General features: G+C 41.4%; 1 protein-coding gene across 4 annotated transcripts in view; it reads left to right on the forward strand.

Moving 5' to 3' along the window:
• Nucleotides 1-20,815, forward strand: part of tek (TEK tyrosine kinase, endothelial) — a 71,451-nt gene that overhangs the window by 13,237 nt on the left and 37,399 nt on the right. For 2 of the 4 annotated variants that reach the window (XM_078530214.1, XM_078530223.1), the window contains exons 2-8: nucleotides 4,180-4,485; nucleotides 8,663-8,773; nucleotides 12,090-12,242; nucleotides 13,924-14,055; nucleotides 16,040-16,174; nucleotides 18,239-18,367; nucleotides 19,341-19,495. In XM_078530214.1, the coding sequence (XP_078386340.1) occupies nucleotides 4,180-4,485; nucleotides 8,663-8,773; nucleotides 12,090-12,242; nucleotides 13,924-14,055; nucleotides 16,040-16,174; nucleotides 18,239-18,367; nucleotides 19,341-19,495 (1,121 nt within the window). The remainder of the gene's footprint in view (nucleotides 1-4,179; nucleotides 4,486-8,662; nucleotides 8,774-12,089; nucleotides 12,243-13,923; nucleotides 14,056-16,039; nucleotides 16,175-18,238; nucleotides 18,368-19,340; nucleotides 19,496-20,815) is intronic. The other 2 variants (XM_078530232.1, XM_078530241.1) reach the window with 2 other exon arrangements.

The raw sequence follows: 20,815 nt of genomic DNA on the forward strand, positions 1-20,815 counted from the left end.
ACCTGTGAATAAAATGAAGGACTTCTAGCTTTTCAAAAATCTTACACCAAAACATCCACTCAGGTCCCAATGGTCCAGAACCTCTCAGTAAAATCTAAACAAACTTATAATTGCAACTCTGTCTGAAAAGATCCTCTACAGAAAAATCTATTATATAATAATTTTGGAGTGATTCAAATTGTTGCTTCAAACTGAAGTCATTGTGTATGTTAAAGCTGTGTAGAACTTTGGCTAAATCACTCTTGAAGTACTGTATACCATTCTGGTCTCCATCTTATAAAAAGAATATAGAAGCACTGCAGAAGGTCCTGGTACATGAATCACAAAAAGTTAGTATGCAGATACAGCAAGTGATTTGGAGGGAAAATGGAATGTTGGTGTTTATTGCTAAGGAAATCGAGTGTATAAGTAGGGATGTTTTGCTACAGTTGTACAGGGCATTGGTGAGACCACATTTAGAGAATGCTGTGTGCAGTTTTGGTCTCCTTACTTAAGAAAGGATAGAGTTGCATTAGGAGCAGTTCAGAGAAGGTTCACACAAGAGATTCCTGGGATGAAGGGGTTGGCTTATGAGGAAAGGCTGGATAGGTTGGGCCAGTATTCTTTGGAGCTTAGAAGAATGAGAGGTGATCTTTTTGAAACATATAAGATCCTGAGGGGACTTGACAGGGTGGATGCTGAAGGAATGTTTCCCCTTGTGGGAAAACTAGGGGACACAGTTTAAAAATAAGGGGACTCCTATTTAAGACAGAGATGAGGAGAAGTTTTTTCTCTGAGGGACGTGAGTCTGTGGAATTCTCTACCCCAGAGAATGGTGGAGGCTGAGTTAGATAGGTTCTTAATTAAAAAAGGAGTCAAAGGTTATGGGGGTGAACAAGAAAATAGGATTGAGGCCACAATCAGATCAACCATGATCTTATCAAATGGCAGAGCAGGCTCGAGGGGCCAAATAGGCTACTCCTGCTCCTAATTCATATATATATTCATATGTAAAAAAGATTTACTAGAATGGCACCTGAACTGAGAGGTTATACCTATCAGGAAAGACTGAACAGGCTGTGGCTCTTTTCTCTAGAAAAGAGAAGGCTGAGGAGTGACCCGATAGAGGTCTCTAAAATTATGAAAGAGTTTGATAGGGTGGACAGAGAGAAGATGCTTCCACTTGTGAGTGAAAGCAGGGTGAGGGGCCGCAAAGATAGTCACTAATAAACCCAATAGGAAACTGAGGCAAAACTTCTTTGTCCAGAGCATGATGAGAATGTGGACACAGGGTGAATAATGTAGATACATTAGAGGGGAAGCTAGATAAGCATATGAGGGAAAAATGAAAAGGAGGCTCATGTGGGTTATAAACACCAGCATAGACTGGTTGGGCTGAATGACCTGTTTCTGTGATATAAATTCTTTGTAATATATGATCCCACATTGTTAAGGTGGTAATGTCAGAATTTCCTACACCAAAAAATCCTGGTACAATAATTGATGTTATAAATGAACTTTTTGATGCTAGGACTGACTGAATCCCAATGTAAATCTATGACATTTATAAAAATTCAGTCACAAATTCAAACTTCGAAGAACCAGAAGTTTCTTTTTGTTTCTCCTGATTTAATGTCATAAAAATGTCCTGCATTTTAGGTGGAAGTTTTACCAATATGTTAGTGATAATAGCATCAATGATTGAGATTGTGGCAAAGATCATTGAGCTGAAATGTTAACTCTGTTTCTTTCCCCAGAGATGCCGCCTGACCTGCTGAGTATTTCCAGCATTTTCTGCTTCTATTATTGGAGATTCTTATTGTGGTTGGCCTTAACAAATGTTGTATTTGGGTTTGCATTTATCTAGCACTGCATGGATATCAGCTTTTAATCTAAATCAGTTTCAATATCACTTTCACAAGTTCTCAAACGATGACTGTTAGGACAAGTACAATGTGTTAAAATTGGAAAATGCGTTAAATCTTTTCGGCAGTTTTTACAAATGTAGACTGTTATCAAGCTCTATTCTCTGTCATGTTGGCTGTGAAGCTTATAAGCCAAACTGAAATCAGTAAAACAGATAATGTAATAAAAAACTCAAAAGGATGAGCTTTGTACAAGAAACCTTATGTCCCATATTATATCAGTCACTACACTTCAAATGTATGTAATTGGTTGTGAAGCACTTTGGGACATCCTGCAGCCATGGAAAACACTGTAGAAATCCAAGTATATCTTTCTTATAGAGATAAGGCATATCATAAAATCATTAAACAATTGATGGTGAGCTTTTAGAAGAATTATACAGCACAGACTTTTTTTTATTCATTCATCAGATGTGGGAATCGCTGGCTAGGCCAGCATTTATTGCCCATCCCTAATTGCCCTTGAGAAGGTGGTGGTAAGCTGCCTTCTTGAACCACTACAGTCCATGTGGTGTACATACAAGCACAGTGCCGTTCGGGAGGGAGTTCCAGGATTTTGACCCAGCGACAGTGAAAGAACAGCGATATATTTCCAAGTCAGGATGGTGTGTGACTTGGAGGGGAGCTTGCAGGTGGTGGTATCCCCATGCATCTGCTGCCCTTGTCCTTCTAAATGATAGAGGCTGCAGGTTTGGAAGGTGCTGTCGAAGGAGCCTTGGCGAGTTCCTGCGGTGCATTTTGTAGATGATACACACTGCTGCTACTGTGCATCGGTGGTAGAGGGAATGAATGTTTAAGGTGGTGAATAGGGTGCCAATCAAGTGGGCTGCTTTGTCCTGGATGTTGTTGAGCTTCTTGAGTGTTGTTGGAACTGCACTTATCCAGACAAGTGGAGCGTATTCCATCACACTCCTGACTTATGCTTTGTAGATGGTGCACAGGCTTTGAGGACTCAGGAGTTGAGTTACTCTCTGCAGAATTCCTAGCCTCTGACCTGTTCCTGTAGCCACAGTTTTAATTTGACCCATCACTCTTGTCATCTCTCTGAAAGATTTATCTACTTAATCCCATTCCCCTACTCTTTCTAATACCCTGTTAAATTTTGCTTTTTGACATATTTATCCATTTTCTTTTTAGAAACTGTTGTCTTTTCTGCTTGTACCACTGTTCTGGTCAGAGATTCTATGTCCTTAAGAAACATTTACATATAAAAACAAATTCCTAGACCTCTCCACCCATTATTTTGATAATTATTTTAAATATCTGCTCTCTGATTATCCACTCACCTATCATTATAAACTAAGATAAAATCAAAATACTGCGGATGCTGGAAATCTGAAACAAAAACAAAAATAGCTGGAAAAACTCAGCAGGTCTGACAGCATCTGCGGAGAGGAACACAGTTAATGTTTCGAGTCCGTATGACTCTTCATCAGAACTAAAGAAATATAGAAATGTGGTGAAATATAAGCTGGTAGAGGGGGGTGGGATAGGTAGAGCTGGATAGAGGGCCAGTGATAGGTGGAGGCATAGAAGAGATTGCCAAAGGTGTCGTGGACAAAAGGTCAAAGTAGTGTTGATTGCCAAAGGAGGTGCTAATGGTGACATTAAGAGTAGAAAGCAGGATGAGCAAGTGACAGATGGCCCAAGTGAGGGTGGAGGAAGGGGACAGTGTGGGAAAAAAGATCAAAATAGGCTAAAGATGGGGATAAAACAATGAATGGAAATAATTTTTTTAAAATAATAATAATAGAAAAAAGTGAGGAAAATATATATATATAAAAATTAAGAAATAAATATTTGAAAAAAAGGGATCAAAAAGGGGTGAGGTTGGAGGAGAGAGTTCAAAAGGGCTTTCGCTTGTCATCTCTCCTCTCCTGTGGGAGTGCTGCACTGTTTGAGTTGCTATTTTTTAGAAAGATGTTAAACTGAAAACCCCATCTTCCTCTCACGTAAAACTAGAAAAATCCCATGGCATTATTTCAAAGAAGAGCAGGGGAGTTGTCCCCCACCTGCCCACGTCCTGGCCAAAATTTACCTTCAACCAACATTATTGTAATAGATTATCTGGTCATTATCCCTTTGCTATTGTGGGAGTTTGCAGTGTGCAAATTGGCTGCTGTTTTTCCTATATTACAACGGTAACTACACTTCAGTAAGTACTTCATTGGATCTAGGACATGCTGAGATTGTGAATTACAGAAACACAAATCTTCCTTTCTTCTCTCTATGGAATTCAATTCCTTCTAATTGACATGTTTGCATTTGGCTCCAGGTTTAATCGAGGCATTGTTGGACTTGACATTAATAAACTCAAGCCCCCTGATCTCCACCTCGGAAACCTCGTTGGTGTGTGTTCCCGATGGCCAACCTGTTCCAGACCACATTTCCATAGCTCGGGGCATTGATGCCTTTGTTGATCAATCGAAGAGCCCTGTGGAGCAGAGCAAGACTAAAAACTATTCATCGAAAGTTGTGTGGAGAAACGATGAGCAAAATGATAGCGTTGGAATATTCTTTTGTGAGGGAAGATTTAAAGAAGAGGTCACCACAGTAACTACAGTTAAGATGTCGCAACAAGGTAAAACACTGAAAAGCTCTGGAGGCGAGAGCCTATCAAGATGACTGGGAATCAGTTTTGGCCTTGTGCTGTTTATGGATTGTATTCAATCAATTGGCAAGATTGGTACCCACACCTTGACATGAGTTATGGCCATTCTTTCTAACGATTTTTTTGTGCCATGTGCCTGGTGTTCCCAGTCTTCGTTTGGCACAATATTGGGTAATTATTTGCCGGTAGAAACCTCTCTTTACTGACATTTTGTTTTCCGAGGTAAGAGACGAGCAGTAGTCGAGCTGGCTGCTTAGCTCAGTGCTGGGTTTGTGAATGTTGAATTTGTGTTGCAATGAAATGGATGCTTTAAATTGGTAATTAAGCACAGCTGTCCCCAACTGGGGAAGGATTAGGGAAGCATTGTAAGAGTATATGAACCAGTTCACCCAGTGTCTGAGAGAAATTGGAGAGTCTGTGACTTTGCTGTCTTGGAAATAAACCTGTTTTAAGTTACAGGCTAGCTTCAGACTCATTCTTCTTCAACATACAATTATTGGAATTAACACTCAGAACACTGGCAAAGCACACAGGCTCTCTCAGTACCCTCCCATCTGCATCTCCCTGACAGTGATCATGTACAACTCACTGCATAACCTGTAGGTCAGCAAAATCAGATGCAGGGCTCTACCATCTGATGTAAGCACACTTGCAGCTAATACACGCTATAATGTTGACACTGCCAGTAATCGTAATGAATGCTATTCAAGTCCTCTTTTTCCATCTCTTTTTAGGCACACTGCAGTCCTCTTCCATGACATTGCTTTCCTTGGGACAGAGAGGCTAAGGGGAGATTTAATAGAAGCGTTAAAAATTACAAAGAATTTTGATAGAATAAATAAGGAGAAACATTTTCCGGTGGTAGGAGGGTTGGTAACTATTGGACACAGATTGAACTGGCAAAAGAACCAGAGGGGAGGTGAGAATTCTTTTCACAACCAGTTATGATCTGGAATGAAAGGGCGATGGAAGCAGATTCAATAGTAACTTTCAAAAGGGAATTGGATAAATGTGTGGAAAGGAAACATTTTCAAGGCAGTGGGGAAAGAGTAGGGGGAATGGGGCTCATTGGGTCTTTCAAAGAGCCGGCATAGGTACAATGGACTCTTTCCATCGATGGACCACTCCCAAGACACTGGTAGGAGTAGTCTTCAGGCCCCCTGACAATAGCTGTATTGTAGGTCAGAGAATAAATCAGGAGATAATGAGGGCATGTAAAAAAGGCAGTACATTAATCATGGGTGACTTTAATCTTCACGTAGAGTGGCAAAATAAAATTGGCAGAGGTAGACACGAGCAAGAATTCATAGAGTGTATTTGGGACAGTTTCTTAGAATAATATTTTGTGAATCCAATGAAGGATCAGGCTATTTTGGATCTGGTAGTGTGTAATGAGGCAGGTTCAATAAATTACCTCAGAGTAAAGGATCCCCTAGGAAACAGTGACCATAATATGGTAGAATTTAGTATTCAGTTTGAGAGTGAGAAACTTGGGTCAGAAACAACTGTGCTAAACTTAAATAAGGGTAATTACAAAGGAATGAGGGCAGAGTTGGCTGGAGTGGACTGGGAAAGGAGTTTATCAGAAAAGACAGTTGATGAACAATGGCAGACATTTAAGAAAATAGTTCATGACTCTCAACAAAGTTATATCCCAGTGAGGAAGAAGGATTCAAGGAAGGGGATAAACCAACCATGGTTAACCAAGGAAGTTAAAGATAGTATCAAATTGAAAGAAAAAACATATGACGTGGCAAAGATTAGTGGTAAGCCAGAGGATTGGGAAAGTTTTAAAAGCCAACAAAAGATTACCAAGAAATAATGAGAGAGATAATAAACTTTGAGGGTAAGTTAGCAAGTAATATAAAAATGGACAGTAAAGCTTCTTTAAATATATAAAAAGGAAGAGAGAGGCCAAAGTGAACATAGGCCCCTTAGAGAATGAGGCTGGGGAATAATAATGGGGAACCAGGAAATGGCAAAGGAGTTGAATAAATACTTTGCTTCAGTCTTCACGGAAGAGGATACTAATGGCATTCCAAAAATACTAAATAATCAAGGGGCAAAAGGCAGGGAGGAAATAAATACAATAACTATCACAAGAGAAAAAGTACTTGGGAAACTAATAGGGCTAAAGGCCAATAAGTCCACTGGACCTGATGGGTTGCATCCTAGGGTATTAAAGGAAGTAGCTTCAGAGATAATGGATGCACTGGTAGCAATCTTCCAAGAATCCTTAGATTCTGGAAAAGTCCCAGAGGATTGGAAAACTGCCAATGTAATACCCTTATTCAAAAAGGGAGGGAGACGAAAAACAGGTAACTATAGGCCAGTCATCTTAACATGTCATTGGGAAAAAGTTAGAGTATTATAAAGGATGTAATAGCAGAACATTTAGAAATGCATAATCTAATCAAGCAGAGTCAGCATGGCTTCATGAAGGGGAAATCATGCCTAACAAATTTATTAGAATTCTTTGAGGAGATAACAAGCAGGATAGATAAAGGGGAACTAGTAAATGTAATGTATTTGGATTTCCAAAGGTCATTTGATAAGGTACCGCACATAAGGCTACTTAATAAGATGAGTCCATGGTGTTGGGGGTAGTATATTAGTATGGATAGAGGATTGACTAACTAATAGAAGACAGAGAGTTGGGATAAGGGGGGCATTTTTGGGATGGCAATCTGTAACTAGTGGAGTGCCACAGGGATCAGTGCTGGGGCCTCAATTATTTACAATATATATTAATGACTTAGATGAGGGAAGTGAATGTACTATCACCAAGTTTGCAGATGACACAAAAATAGGTGGGAAGGCAAGTGGTGAGGATGACACAAGGAGTCTACAGAGGGATATAGACAGGCTAAGTGAGTGGGCAAAAACCTGGCAGATGGAATATAATGTGGGAAAATGTGAGGTTATGCACTTTGGCAGGAAGAATAGAGGAGCTGAATATTATTTAAATGGAGAAAGAATACAGAAGGTTGCAACACAGAGGGATTTGGTAGTCCTTGTGCATGAATCTCAAAAAGCTAACCTACAAGTTCAACAGATTATAGGGAAGGCAAATGGAACATTGGCCTTTATTTCAAAGGGAATGGAGTATAAAATTAGGGAAGTCTTGCTAAAACTAAACAAGGCACTAGTTAGACCACGCCTAGAGTACTGTGAACAATTTTGGCGTCCTTATCTAAGGAAAAACAAACTGGAATTGGAGGCAGTCCAGAGAAGGTTCACTAGGTTGTTCCCAGGTATGGAGAGATTTTCTTATGAGGAGAGGTTGAGTAGGTTGGGCCTGTACTCATTAGAGTTTAGAAGAATGAGAGGCAACCTTATTGAAACATATAAGGTTCTTAGGGGGCTTGACAGGGTAGAGGCTTAGAGGCTATTTCCCCTTGTTGCAGAGTCTAGGACCGGGGGCATATTCTCAGAGTATGGAGTTGCCCATTTAAAACAGAGATCAGGAGGAATTTCTTCTCTGAGGGTAGTCAATCTGTGGAATTCTTTACCACAGAGGGCTGTAGAGGCTGGGTCGTTAATTATATTCAAGGCTGAGATAGACAGAATTTAATCAGTAAGGGAATCAAGGGTTATGGGGAAAAGGCAGGAAAGTGGAGTTGAGAATTATCAGTTCAGCCATGATCTCATTGAATGGTGGAGCAGACTTGATGGGCTGAATGGCCTACTTCTGCCCCTACATCTTATGGTCTTTCTGTGTTGCATCATTCTATGATTCTCGTTGATATTATTATGTAGTACTGCAAAATAAATGCAGCAAAGGAAGATTCTTCCATGCAGCTGAGTATTTGCAACAGACTCACTCATAAAGAGCCAACGTTGTCCTGATGTTTGTGACGGAAATCTTCTTTCAATGCTGAATGAGTTTCTGAAATGCTTTGCCTCAACTGTTAGTTTAGTCATACTATTTTCCACTTAGGACTGACGTGGTCAGGGTGATCAGTGGCCACTCTGCTGGTACCCCACCCTTCTTGAAAGTGATCCGAAAACAGATGCAGAAAACATCAGCGTGTGTGCTCAGAATGGTTCCTGCCTCTGCCACAGACCATGAATCATTGTCTGTATGTCACCTCATTCAAGGATAAAGGGGTTGACCTGACCTGTTGTGATCTGTTTTATTTTGCAGCTCATTTCTTCCCAGAAGTATTTTCTGTTACTGCAAATAAGGGTGAAAATGTGACAATTCGATTCAAACGACAGCTCCAGATAGATGCTGATGTTATGATCTATAAAAATGGTAATAAAAATACTGTAGTTGGAATCTATTATCTTGCAGACAATAGACTCACCAAATTAACATTGTAAGCTGTTTGTGTCCAACTAACCATCTTATTGTGAAATACAAAGGAACAGCATTATTCTCAATCGTTTACTAATTATTCTTCAGACATTTAGCCATAAATAATAAATACATTGTTTTGCATTCCTCCAATTCTGGTTTTTTGTTCATTTTAATCATTCCACCATTAGCAACCATGCCTTCAGATGCCAGGGCCCTAAGCTCTGGAGTTCCCTCCCTAAACCCCTCTCTGTCTGTCCACCCCTCACTTCTCCTTCAAGACACTCCTTACAACCTATCTCTCCTTGACCAAGCTTTTGGTCATCTGTCCTAATGTCTTTTTATGTCAAAATGTATCTGATTATGCTTCTGTCGAGCAACTTGGGATGTTTTATGATGTTAAAGGTGCTTTTTAATAACAAGTTGTTACATTTTATGTATAGGTAAAGCCGTGCAGTACACTATTTAAAACCCATAAATAGTTCCGAAATGATGGTCATTGTATCATTTCTCTGTTTCTAGTTCTTGCTAAGATTATTATGACCACCTGAACCAGTTTCTTCAGCAGACTTAAACATGGTTTTTTCTTAAATCCATGGAGATTAAACATTATAGGGATCTCATCCCTTTGGCCTTATGATGTCAATGAAGTCAGATTACAAATTTTCTGATATAAGCAAGAATTAGTTTGTTGATCACACATCATAAATGGGGACAACCTTTCAAATATTAATAGCTTGAAACAAGATTGCAAACATGAGCCACACATTTTAAATACGCTATTGTTCTCCAGTGTTCAAACTAAAACTATGAATATAACTTGCAAGAAATTTTAGTGCAAATTTTGACATCCTTTGCAAATATTACCTCTCAGTCCCTCTCTCACAATTCCACACACTCATTTTATTCAAGTTCCTCCTTTCTCCTTCTATTTGTCTCTCCTTCTCTCCTTTCTCCACCCTCTATCCCCCTCCCTCTTTCTCCCTTCTCACATATCCTCTCTCTGTTGCTCTCTGTCTCTCTCCATTTCTTTCATTTCTCTCCCATGCCCTCTCTCTCTTTGGTCCCTCGCACTTTCTCTCTCTCTCGGTACTTCCTTTTATACTGACACTCCCAGCTAGCACTGACTGTCCTCTTTTCCTGAGACCAGTAATTCATCCCAGGTTTCTGCTGGTGGTGATAGCCATATTCGTCAGGGTCTGGATAAGCATATTGTTTACAATCCCTGCAAACCCATGCTAAATCTGGTGGCACATTCGTACTAAAGTTAATTAGTATATTTGCAGTAAATAAAAGATATATTGTTTAGCTGAGCCAGTAAAGGAGGAGAATTGCCTATTTGTAATGTTGGTTTAGTTTCTTATATCCTGCTCCTGTCCCATTACGATTAGCAGCTGTTTACAAAGCATTCAAAGGGCAGAACATCAGCTACCAAAGAACTGCCTCAGGTGTGAGAGATATCAATTAACAGTATTTTTTGCAATGTGTTGTTAGCTGTAGCTCAATCGGTATCATTCTCACCTCAGAGTCAAAAAGTTGGAGGTTCAAGACCGGCTCAGAGACTTGAGCACAAAATCCAGGCTGACACATCCAGTGCAGTCCTGAGGAAGTGCTGCACTGTTAGGGCTAAATTTCACCCCCCGGGATGGGCGGGCGCGTGCAGGCACACTTCCGATCGGCGCCCCCGATTGGAGGAGCGGCGCCATTTTACGTGGGCGGGCCAATTAAGGACTGCCTAGCGTGATGTCCGCACAGAAGCGCTATGCGCTCCCTGTGCAGGCGCGGGGGGACTGCCTAAAATCGAGAGTGCACTCTTTCGCACATGCGCACAAAAGAGCACATCTCCCTGAGGCTATCGCCTCTACTTTCAAAAATATTAAAAATAGAAAAAAAAAATTCCTTTACATGTCCCCTCATGTGACATGAGTTGGGACGTGTTCATAATTTCCAAAAAAACTTTACTAAAATTTTTAAACCCTACATGAAACCTCACCCCGCCTGTGGAAGAGGTTTCATGTTTTTTCTAGTTCGCGCCAGGGTTCCTGGCCTGCCCGCCAACCTGGTATACTAATTACTTTAATTGCTCTGTCAATGGCCTCAGTTGGCCATTGACAGGTCGGTGGGCGCGCAGCTGATTTTATTGCGCCCCCACCTTCCTGAAAATTTAAATGGGGCGCGGTGATGTCGGGGGTTCTGCCCGACATCACCGCATGTCATTTTACGTGTCGGCAAGCGGGCCCTGCCCCCACTTGCCCACGGTAAAATCCAGCCCTTAGAGATGCCAACTTTTGGATGAGATGTGAAAACAAGTTCCCATGTTTCCTCTCACCTGGATGTGAAAGACCCTATGATGTTATTCAGATAGGGAAGTTCTCCCTGTTATCTTGGGCCAATATTTATCTTTTAACTACTATTGCCATAATAGATTATCTGGTCATTATCACATTGCTGTTTACAAATAGTCATTTGGTAGTGCAGAACTTGAGTATTGCTAAAAAAAGACATTTTGTCGAAACTTTTCGTCTGGCATTCATCGGGACAATCACAAGAATACAAATGTCAGGGGAAGCAACAACTTTTTAGTGTATGAAAAGAGTGTGCTGAATGGCTGGCAATTGGACTCTGATTGGTCAAGGCATTGCCTTAAGGAATGAACCAGCAAATGGCTATCATTTATTTTATTTAGCTGAAACAGTCACGATGTGTGTACATGTTCTTTCTGTCTGCAAAGAACAGAGCCCTGTATTAATATATGTACACTGGTTCATTCCTCAGGGCAATGCCTTGACCAATCAGAATCCAGGTTTAACATTTCAAACAATGCTTGGCAGTTAACTGTCAGTCACCATTAACTGATGCATTCACCATGGCAATGCCTCTACCAATCAGAGCCCACTTGCCAATCAATCAGCACTCTCTCCCCATACAGTATAAATTTCTTGCTTTCCCTTACATTGGTATTCTTGCGATTGTCCTGATGAGTGCAAGGCAAAAAGCTTCAACAAAATGTGTTTTTTCAGCAATACATTGCTGTTTGTAGGAGCTTGCTGTGTGCAAATTGCATTTCCTACATTACAACAGTGGCTGCACTTCAAAAATACTTCAATTGGCTGTAAAGAGCTTTGGGACCTTGTGAAGATGTGAAAAGCACCAAATAAATGCAAGTTCTTATATAAGATGTCAGAGGGTTACATTGCCATTTATAAACACAATGTTTGATTATCCACAAAGTTTATCTGCAGTTTATAGCTTCTGTTTATTTTTGTTGTTCCAGATGCATTTATCTCGTCTGTGCCCCAAGATGATGTTGCCCACACGGTTGAATACCCCTTCAAATCAGTCACTGTAGATGATGCGGGTGTCTACTCTGCATTTTTGATTGGAGGAAATGTTTTAACGGCAGCATTCACCCAGCTGATAGTAAGAAGTAAGATTTGTAAATAGTTTTAAATAGCTACTTTACTTCTTCAGACTTCTGCTAATCTAGCTTTACAATAATACCATTGCTAAAAGGGTTAAGTCACAAGGAGAAGTTACAAGGTTACAAGACGGGGCTTGTATTTCCTCGAATATAGAAATTTAAGGGGTGATTTAATCGAGGTGTTTAAGTAGATTAAAGGATTTTATAGGGTAGATAGAGAGAAACTATTTCCTCTGGTGGGGAGAGTCCAGAATAGGAGACAGAGCCTTAAAATTACCTTGGCCATTCAGGTGTGATGTCTGGAAGCAGTTGTTACACAAAAGATAGTGGGAATCTGAAACTCTCTCCGCAAAATAAGCTGTTTAGGCTGGGGATCAATTGAAAATTTCAAAACTCAGATTGATAGATTTTTGTTGGTTAAGGGGATTAAGGGAAACAGAAGGACTGCCTCAGGTGCGAGAGATGTCAATTGACTAATATTTTTTGCAATGGGTTGTTAGCTGTAGCACTCTCACCTCAGAATCAAAAGGTTGGCAGTTTAAGACCCACTCAGAGACTTGAGCACAAAATCCAGGCTGACACATCCAGTGCAGATGGGATTACAACACTGATCAACCAGTGGTGACACAGGCTCGAGGGACTGAATGGCCTCCTCCAGTCCCTATGTTCCTATGGAGCAAAACATGATTTATTCCTTTTCCTACATTTGTACAGAGCAGTCAAAAAAACAGAAAAGGATTATCTTACCTCTGTCCTGACTCTGATAACCCAGGAATTTCTTCGCATTTTTTCTGAACTTCCAAAGGGCTGTGAACCCGCACATTCACTGTTAAAGTTTAACTTGGAACATAGGATTACTGACATGAGGTTTGGACTGGCCTATCTGGCTTTATCATTAGTCACTCCAGAAATTTCAGAGCTCAGAGCAGGGTTTCTGTTTTCTGCCCAATGTTTTCTCCCTGTCTGGTTTTGAAATTGACTAAAGGCAGCAATGCACTTGGGCTGGAAAAGATTGAGAACTGCTTGGTGAAATGTTGGCACACCCAGGCCATGATCTCAGGGGCCTGGATTAGCAATAGCACTGTTAACCATTACTGGTTTTAATGGAAATAAATACTGGGGAGAAGTATGAGTTGGGCTGCCACTTCACTATTACCCAGTTCCAGACTGGTGCACAATGCCCAGACCAACTCCAGGACATAATCCCGTTCTGTTCCACCTACATTCAGGCCAAGGTTTCACTTTCCAACATCTGTCCCTGAGGCCCAACGTTCCAGCGATCGCCTTCCCTGCTATTTTGTGGTGACTTGGTGCCCTGTACAACACCTTGATGTTACCAGATGCCATCTTTATTTACAATGGGCTAGATTTCACCAGCCCTCCAAGGATGGGCATGTATCGGGCTGAATTTAGTCAAGGTGGCAAGGGCCCTGATGGGTCGAAAAGTGGTGGGCCTCGGCTGTTTGTGCGACTCCTGGACACATTTTTCCCAATCCCACAATGGGGAACATCCATTCAGCATCCACCCTGTTAAGTTCCTTCAGGACCTTAAAGATGCAAGCTCTTCTTGTTGTTGCTGTTGTTGTGTTAAGATTCTTTTGATCACAGCTCCTGCTGGGTTTCATTGAATTTCAGCTGAATTGTAGAACAAACCCAGTAACTTAATGATGAAATGTTGGTGTTACAGAATGTGAAGCTGACAAGTGGGGATCTGACTGCACAAAGCACTGTCCAGTCTGTCTGAATGGAGGAGTTTGCCATGATCAGACAGGAGAATGCATCTGCCCACCGGGCTTCATGGGGGAACGATGTGAAACAGGTGAATTTCATGGGTTTTAATTCCTGCATGTCTGGCAGTGACCCACAAACCAGGGCTTCAGGTTACAACAGCAACCGCAAAAGTTATAAAACCATTTTGAGCTGTGAACTGGAGCCTTGGATCATTTTTTGCAATTGATCTGGGTATCAAACGGTTTTTATAACACACTCAGTGAGTTTTATTGGCCTGTTTTATTCGGTTTTGGGTTAGATGTTATTTTTTACAGTCAGGAGGTTGGATTCCCACTCCATTATTGAGAGTTTATAATTGCATGAGGATCCATTCCATTGGAATTCCTGCTCCAGAATTCCTGAAATGTGTTCTTGATGTTTTCTACGTGCTGTGCTGGGAGCGTAGGTCGATGAACTGAGCCCTAAGGCGTTATTTCCCCAGCAACAACCTACATTTGTACCCAGCAAGCTTTCATGTTGGGAGGAGATTCCCACAAACACTAATCTCTAAACTAAACTCCAAGGTCATCACTGCAAGTTCATCAATGTACAATCTTATATTTCCTACATTACAACAGTGACTACACTTCAAAAGTAAACCATTAGCTGGAAAGCACTTTGGGAGGTCCTAAGGTGGTGAAAGTTGCTAGAGAAATGAAAATCCTTCTGTTAGCAGATCAGAAATTTTCCAGCCCTTATTTTAAAATCTAAACTGACTGATATAAGCCACTGTCCTGAAAAACAGATTTAAGATTTCTGATTTTTATTTAAAGTTTGCTTCTTAAAGAGATAAAAGTGAGAATGCTACAACTTCATTCTAAAATTATATGAGAAATTTCAGATTTGGGGACAGCTGTGTTTAATGCCCTTGATGAATTTTGTAGTGTTTAAAAATTTTCTGGCAAAAGTTAGTTATTAGTTAAGTCAGCTATGTTTTGTCACTTCCAGCCTCAGTTTCATAGGAACACTCATTATAGTCTGTGTGACCCTGACTTTCAAAATCTGAGTTAAAATTGCAGTGCAGCTCCCACCACTCACTCTGTCTGTAGTCAGCTTGGACACTGCCCATACTGAGCCAATGGTGTGACTGTTTGCTGTCACCATAGGCATTAGTTATTAAGGCGCTGCATAAAGGGTGTTAAATGTGCTGACTATCTCTTGCAGTTCAGTGGATGCTTACCCTGTCGTTGCCCTGTCCTTACCCATTGAACAGGCTCTGCTGAGTTCAGTAAAGGTCAGAACTTTGAGCAGTTTCAATCAACTGTTCAAACCTAATTAAAGTCTGATGATTTTAGCAATAAGATTCTGAATGTAACTGAGAGTAAGCAGGACAGACAGTTGCTAAATGAAGATCAACTGTTTATAAAAAGAATGGTTATATTGTTTACATTTTTGGTTTTGCTGCATGAAGCAGACAAACGGCATTGACACTATACCACTATAAGTGTTGGGGGTTATTGGAGTCACTCATTTCCCTGCAATGGAAAATCCCTAATTACTCCGGCTAGTCCTGATACCCTTGTTTCCGCCACTCCACCCCACCCAACACTCCCCAAATCCAGGTCCTGGGGTGCAGCCATATTTTGCTGCCTTGTCTTCCCCAGACCAACCAACAAACCTGTTAGAACATTGAAAAGAAGGAGGGGCCTGAGATCACATCTTGCTGCCATATTTTCACCCCTTCCCTCTTGCCTACACCTTTTGTAGCAGTTTTACTAGGGGAATGAGGCACGGTGTACATTTCTTTACACACAGGGTTGTTGGAGCAACAATTGTTTCAACACAGAGGGTTTGAGGCAATGACCACTGCGTCTTTTAAGGAAATATTGCATCCACAACTGAAGCGGAGGAAGATACGGGGATGCAAGGAGAGAACATGACAGAGAGATTAAGTTTGGATTGTTCGAGCAAAGAACTAACACAGACAAGATGGCCCAAATTGCTTCCTTATATGATGGAAACATCAGTCATTCATTGAGCACCTTCCTTAATGGTATACTGACTCTACTTCATTAAAATCCTTTGATTTACAGCATGTGGGCAAAGTACGTACGGGAGAAGCTGCAGAATATGCAAGGGAGGAAACTGTCGTTCCTCCATGTTCTGCTTACCTGATCCTTACGGCTGCTCTTGCGCTACTGGCTGGAAAGGACTCCAGTGTGATAAAGGTACAGCTTGTGGAAACAAACAGTGGAGTTAGACACTCAACCCTAAATCGCAAATAAAAATAACAGTACCCTAAATGATAAATTGCTCTTTGGTTCTGATCAGCCTTTAACAAACAATTATTTCCATAAAAACACAGAATTCACTTCATTATACAATGAAGATCTCCGTTAGTTTCCATGTTTTTATATATTGAAAAAGAATCATTAAACCTCGAAATTAGTTTGCGATTATTTTACTCAATAAGTACATGTGAAAGTTCATATAAAAATCTTCATTGTCTGGGAATAATATCTCTTTTCTTTGCAACCATCAACAAAGAAAAAACAGTTATTTTTTCTATGGTTGTCTCTCATGTAATAGCCATGGTTTATCTTCACATCTGCTGTCTCTGACCTGGGAAGAGTTCATCATAGTAAAGCACAATTCTTGTCTATATTGATTCACATGTGAAATAAATGTTTTGGCAATTTATTCTCTCATTTCTTTCAAGCTCTTTGAAGGAAGTGTTATGACCACAGCCGGTGTTAATTGCTGCACAAACCAAATTCGAGGGGGAAACTTGGTTTACAGGCCACACCCTTTTTTTTCTTATTCTGATAACGAGATGATGATGTACTAATCTCAGCAGTAAGAGATCCTGTAACACTTTTGGTTTTTTAAAATTATAAGCAAAAGTTTTATTAACAAGAAAGGAAAGAAAACTTAAACGCACAAGATTACAGTTACACAATTAAGGTTAGTCTTACAAAGCATTCCCCAAAACACTCTGCTTGGTCAAACCCACAAATAAACACTTTCCAGGCAACACTCCCTTATAGATAATTAAATATGAAATCCAGTAATATTACACAAGGCAAACTGCTGTAACTTCAATAACCATATGACCTTTATCCTCTTCCACTCTGCGGTGGAATCCACTTTAGAATAAAACTGCTTACAGCAGCCCAAAACTTCTCTGGTTTGACTTAATGGGTGATTCAAACTGCATTCTCCTCCTGTCCAGAGCTTCAGCTATCTCAATCTCAACAGCTCAAACATTTCCAGCTATCTCCACCTATCTCTAGCTCAACAGCTCTCCAGCTCAACAGCTCAACCAGCTATCCACAGTAACTCTAATATACCTTTTTTCTTTTCATATCAGTCCCATTATTCTTACACCCCTTTGAAACTCAAACCCTCCCAAATATTAGATCTTTCATGTTTCCATCTTGTCTTTGCTTTTGGGTCAATAAGAATATAATATCCCCACTACTTGTTTACCTATGAACTCCTGCAAGATGCAAACATTTTCTTGTTGACTCTGACTCCCCTTTGAAATTCAAACAACCTCTCAACTTATCTAAAAATGGAACTGTTAGATCTAATCTATTTACTTCTGCCTCAACTTAACACCTCTTACCCGTCTCATGTTTCCAAAGCCCCCAGACAACCTGACCCCCATCAAACTCTTGCCCAGCTTGATTAAATCACACACATGCACACACACACACATACGTACACACAGAGCCTTCTTTATAGAATAACATAATATTTCCTAAAATATATATTTTTAAAAATCCATTCTCACAGAAGCAAGGAAGCATTCAATTTGGCAAAGAATGAAGAAACAAACCCCCTTGACGCCTTGACCCCTCTTGCCTGGTCCCCTGGAGCACCCCCCTGCCCCTTGACCACCCCCCACCACCCCTGGACCATACCCCCTGCCCGGTGAACCCTCCACCCTCCACCCCCTGGAGTACATCCCTCTGACCCCTGGTCCACACCCTCCGCCCCCTGGACCCCCTGTCTCCTGACCTCTCGCCCTGTAGATGCCTTTGAGCCCTTCACCTTGCCCCCCCACCCCCGCCAACCTCTTGTTGAGGTATAGATGGTATTCTGGAATATTCTGCAAACTGTACGTGCTCAGAGTGTGCTGATGTGATTAAAAGCCCTCCTAAATGTTGTGGAGTTAAAAAAGATTCAGTTATACAGCAGGCTTTTGAGTGAGGCCTTCGCAATCACACTTTACTGAACGTAATTTATTATGAACAGTTGTTTTTACTGAGCTGGTTTTTTGCTTGCAGCCTGTGACCCTGGGTTTTATGGGCCTGACTGTCGGCTGAAGTGTGAGTGCATCAACGGAGGAACGTGTGATCGTTTCCAAGGGTGCCTGTGCCCCCAACGATGGCAGGGCCTACACTGCGAGAAAGAAGGTAAAGCACAGTTAATAGCATCATGACAAGAAGATTAATGATAACATCTAACGTGGAAGCAACATCACAAAGAGGGAATTGCAAATTTATGTGAAGGAAGGATACACAGATTTTGGAATTAGAGGGGCTGAATGGCCTCCTCCTGTTCCAATGTAACCCAGACCAAGTGGTTATGTCAGTGGAGTTTTCATAGTTAAAGGGATAAAATAATTTATGCTTAAATTGACTGAAATATCTGATTTCATTACAGAATCACAGCCTGCTTTGAAAGATTATATTATACATCATTGGATAAGGACACACTGGGTTCTATTGTGCAGCTCCCTGGGCTTGAATCATTGTTTAGATTCACACATGAGATATTGTGCAAGGAATCACAGGGTCAATCTCACCATGGAACCATAACCCAACAAGGAATCATTAATCCCCAGTGTGAACAAAGCAGGGAATAAAAGCAGAAAATGCTGGAAATCCTCCACAGGCGAGGCAACATCAAATTGGCAGAGAAACAGAATTAATGTTTCAAGTCGATGACCTTTCATCCGAACTGGAAAAAGTTGGAGATTGGTATTAGGCAAGTACAGAGGCGGGGAAAGGTGGGGAGGAGAGGAAAAAAGAACAAAAGGGAAGGTCTGTGATAGGATGGACAACAGGAGTGATTCATTGACAAAAGGGAAATGAGCAACATGGCTCTATTCCATATGGCCGCTGCTGGCCCTGATACTGCTGGGCTGAGACTGAGCCTGATGGTGGCCTCCTGTGCTAACCCTTGTGTGGCAGTAAAAAGGCAGCTCATTAGTATGGGGCACAGGGGCCATTCCAGACACACATCTGTCGACTCCATTGACTGCATCGCCACTGCTAGATCACCCTTGCAGAAGAGCTTGACGCCATCGCTCTCAACCCCAACCCTCGTTGCAGCTTTTTCATCAAAGAGAGCCTACTTTTCATTAAATCCTGTTTTGCCTTGCAGGTTTTGGTGAAGTGCCCCTTCAGCTGGTGAATCCTGGTGACAATATCGAGGTGAACACTGGAATGAACTTACGTCTCAACTGTACTGCAAGAGGGCACCCGCTGCCAGTGCATGGTGACATTCAGCTCCTAATACCACATCGAGGGGAAGTTAATGTGAGTGGCAGGGTCCTCCAGCTCTCTCTGTGCTGCCTCTCTTGATGCCCTTGCTTTGTGGGGTGATGGGAAATGTGTTCAACCCCTCAAAGTCCATAGATATTGAGTGTCTGATATCTGCATGGAGGGTGGCTCTGAGCAACCTAAAGCCCAGTAAATTCACAACATTATCCTTTATCTCCCAGAACTCAGGCAGCAAACTGAACAGAGTTTCTTTGAAAAACTCCAAACACATGTTATCAGTCAGAGCCCTCACCTTACAAAGAATTTCCAACACTGAAACAGGCCATTCAGCCCAACTGGTCCATGCCAGTGTTTATGCCCCACATGCGCTTCCTCCAATCTTAATTATCACCATATCCTACTATTCTATTCTACCTCATGTATTTATCAAGTTTCCCCTTAAATGTATCTATGCTATCTAATTTTCATAAATCCTAAATCTCTGACTCCTTCTATGAGATTACTCGGTTTGCTCCAGTCAGTAGCAATTTCATCTTAAAGTCCAAAGGACGGCTGTTCCAGCCTCTGATGCACTATTTCAACACATGGTTTAGGTTGATTGCATCATTGCAGTTTTAAGGAGTGCTGCATTGTCAGCAGTGCAGTCCTACAGGTGAGATGTTAAACCAAGGCTGCATTTGCCTGTTCAATTGCTTCAGCTGAATATAAAAGACTCCATAAGTTTTTCACTGATGAGTAAAGGCAACGTACTGGCCAACATTCCTCTCAACGTAATACCCCTGAGATACAGATGATCTGGTCTTTCATTGCATTTTATGGGGTTCTATTGCTGATAAAATGCCTAAGTAACAACAGTGACTATACTTAGGCAGTCCCTCGAGATCGAGGATGACTTGCTTCCACTATGGCTCAATGGGTTCTGAGAAGGCTGATAAATCCAATGCACCATCTGCAGACTCTGCCTCTGGTGCTCGAAGGGTTGGGTAGATGAGGTGTTTGGAGGTTTGTGCACACCTTCCGGCACCTCGATTTTGTCTCTGCACTAACAAAGTCTCTCGATGTGTTTGGTGCCTTCCCAAATAAACCTTTGGTCATTCACAAGCCAGGGATTCCCATGCATCGGCAGGGATCTTTGATCTCTTCAGGGATCTTTGACCTCTCCAGAAATGCTTTTCTGCTGGCCTCCTGGGGGTGTCCTGCCATGGCCGGGTTCAAAAGACGGCACCTCTGAAGCTGCAGCATTCCCTCAGTACAAGTTCCATTATGGGTAGCCACATCTGCAGTTGCCCAGACCCTACGATCTGGAATGCCCTCCTTAAACCTCTTTGCCTCTCTACCTTACATTCCTCCTTTAAG

The sequence above is a fragment of the Cetorhinus maximus genome, chromosome 2 (genome assembly GCF_964194155.1).
Source record: "Cetorhinus maximus chromosome 2, sCetMax3.hap1.1, whole genome shotgun sequence".
Classification (NCBI taxonomy): Eukaryota; Metazoa; Chordata; class Chondrichthyes; order Lamniformes; family Cetorhinidae; genus Cetorhinus; species Cetorhinus maximus.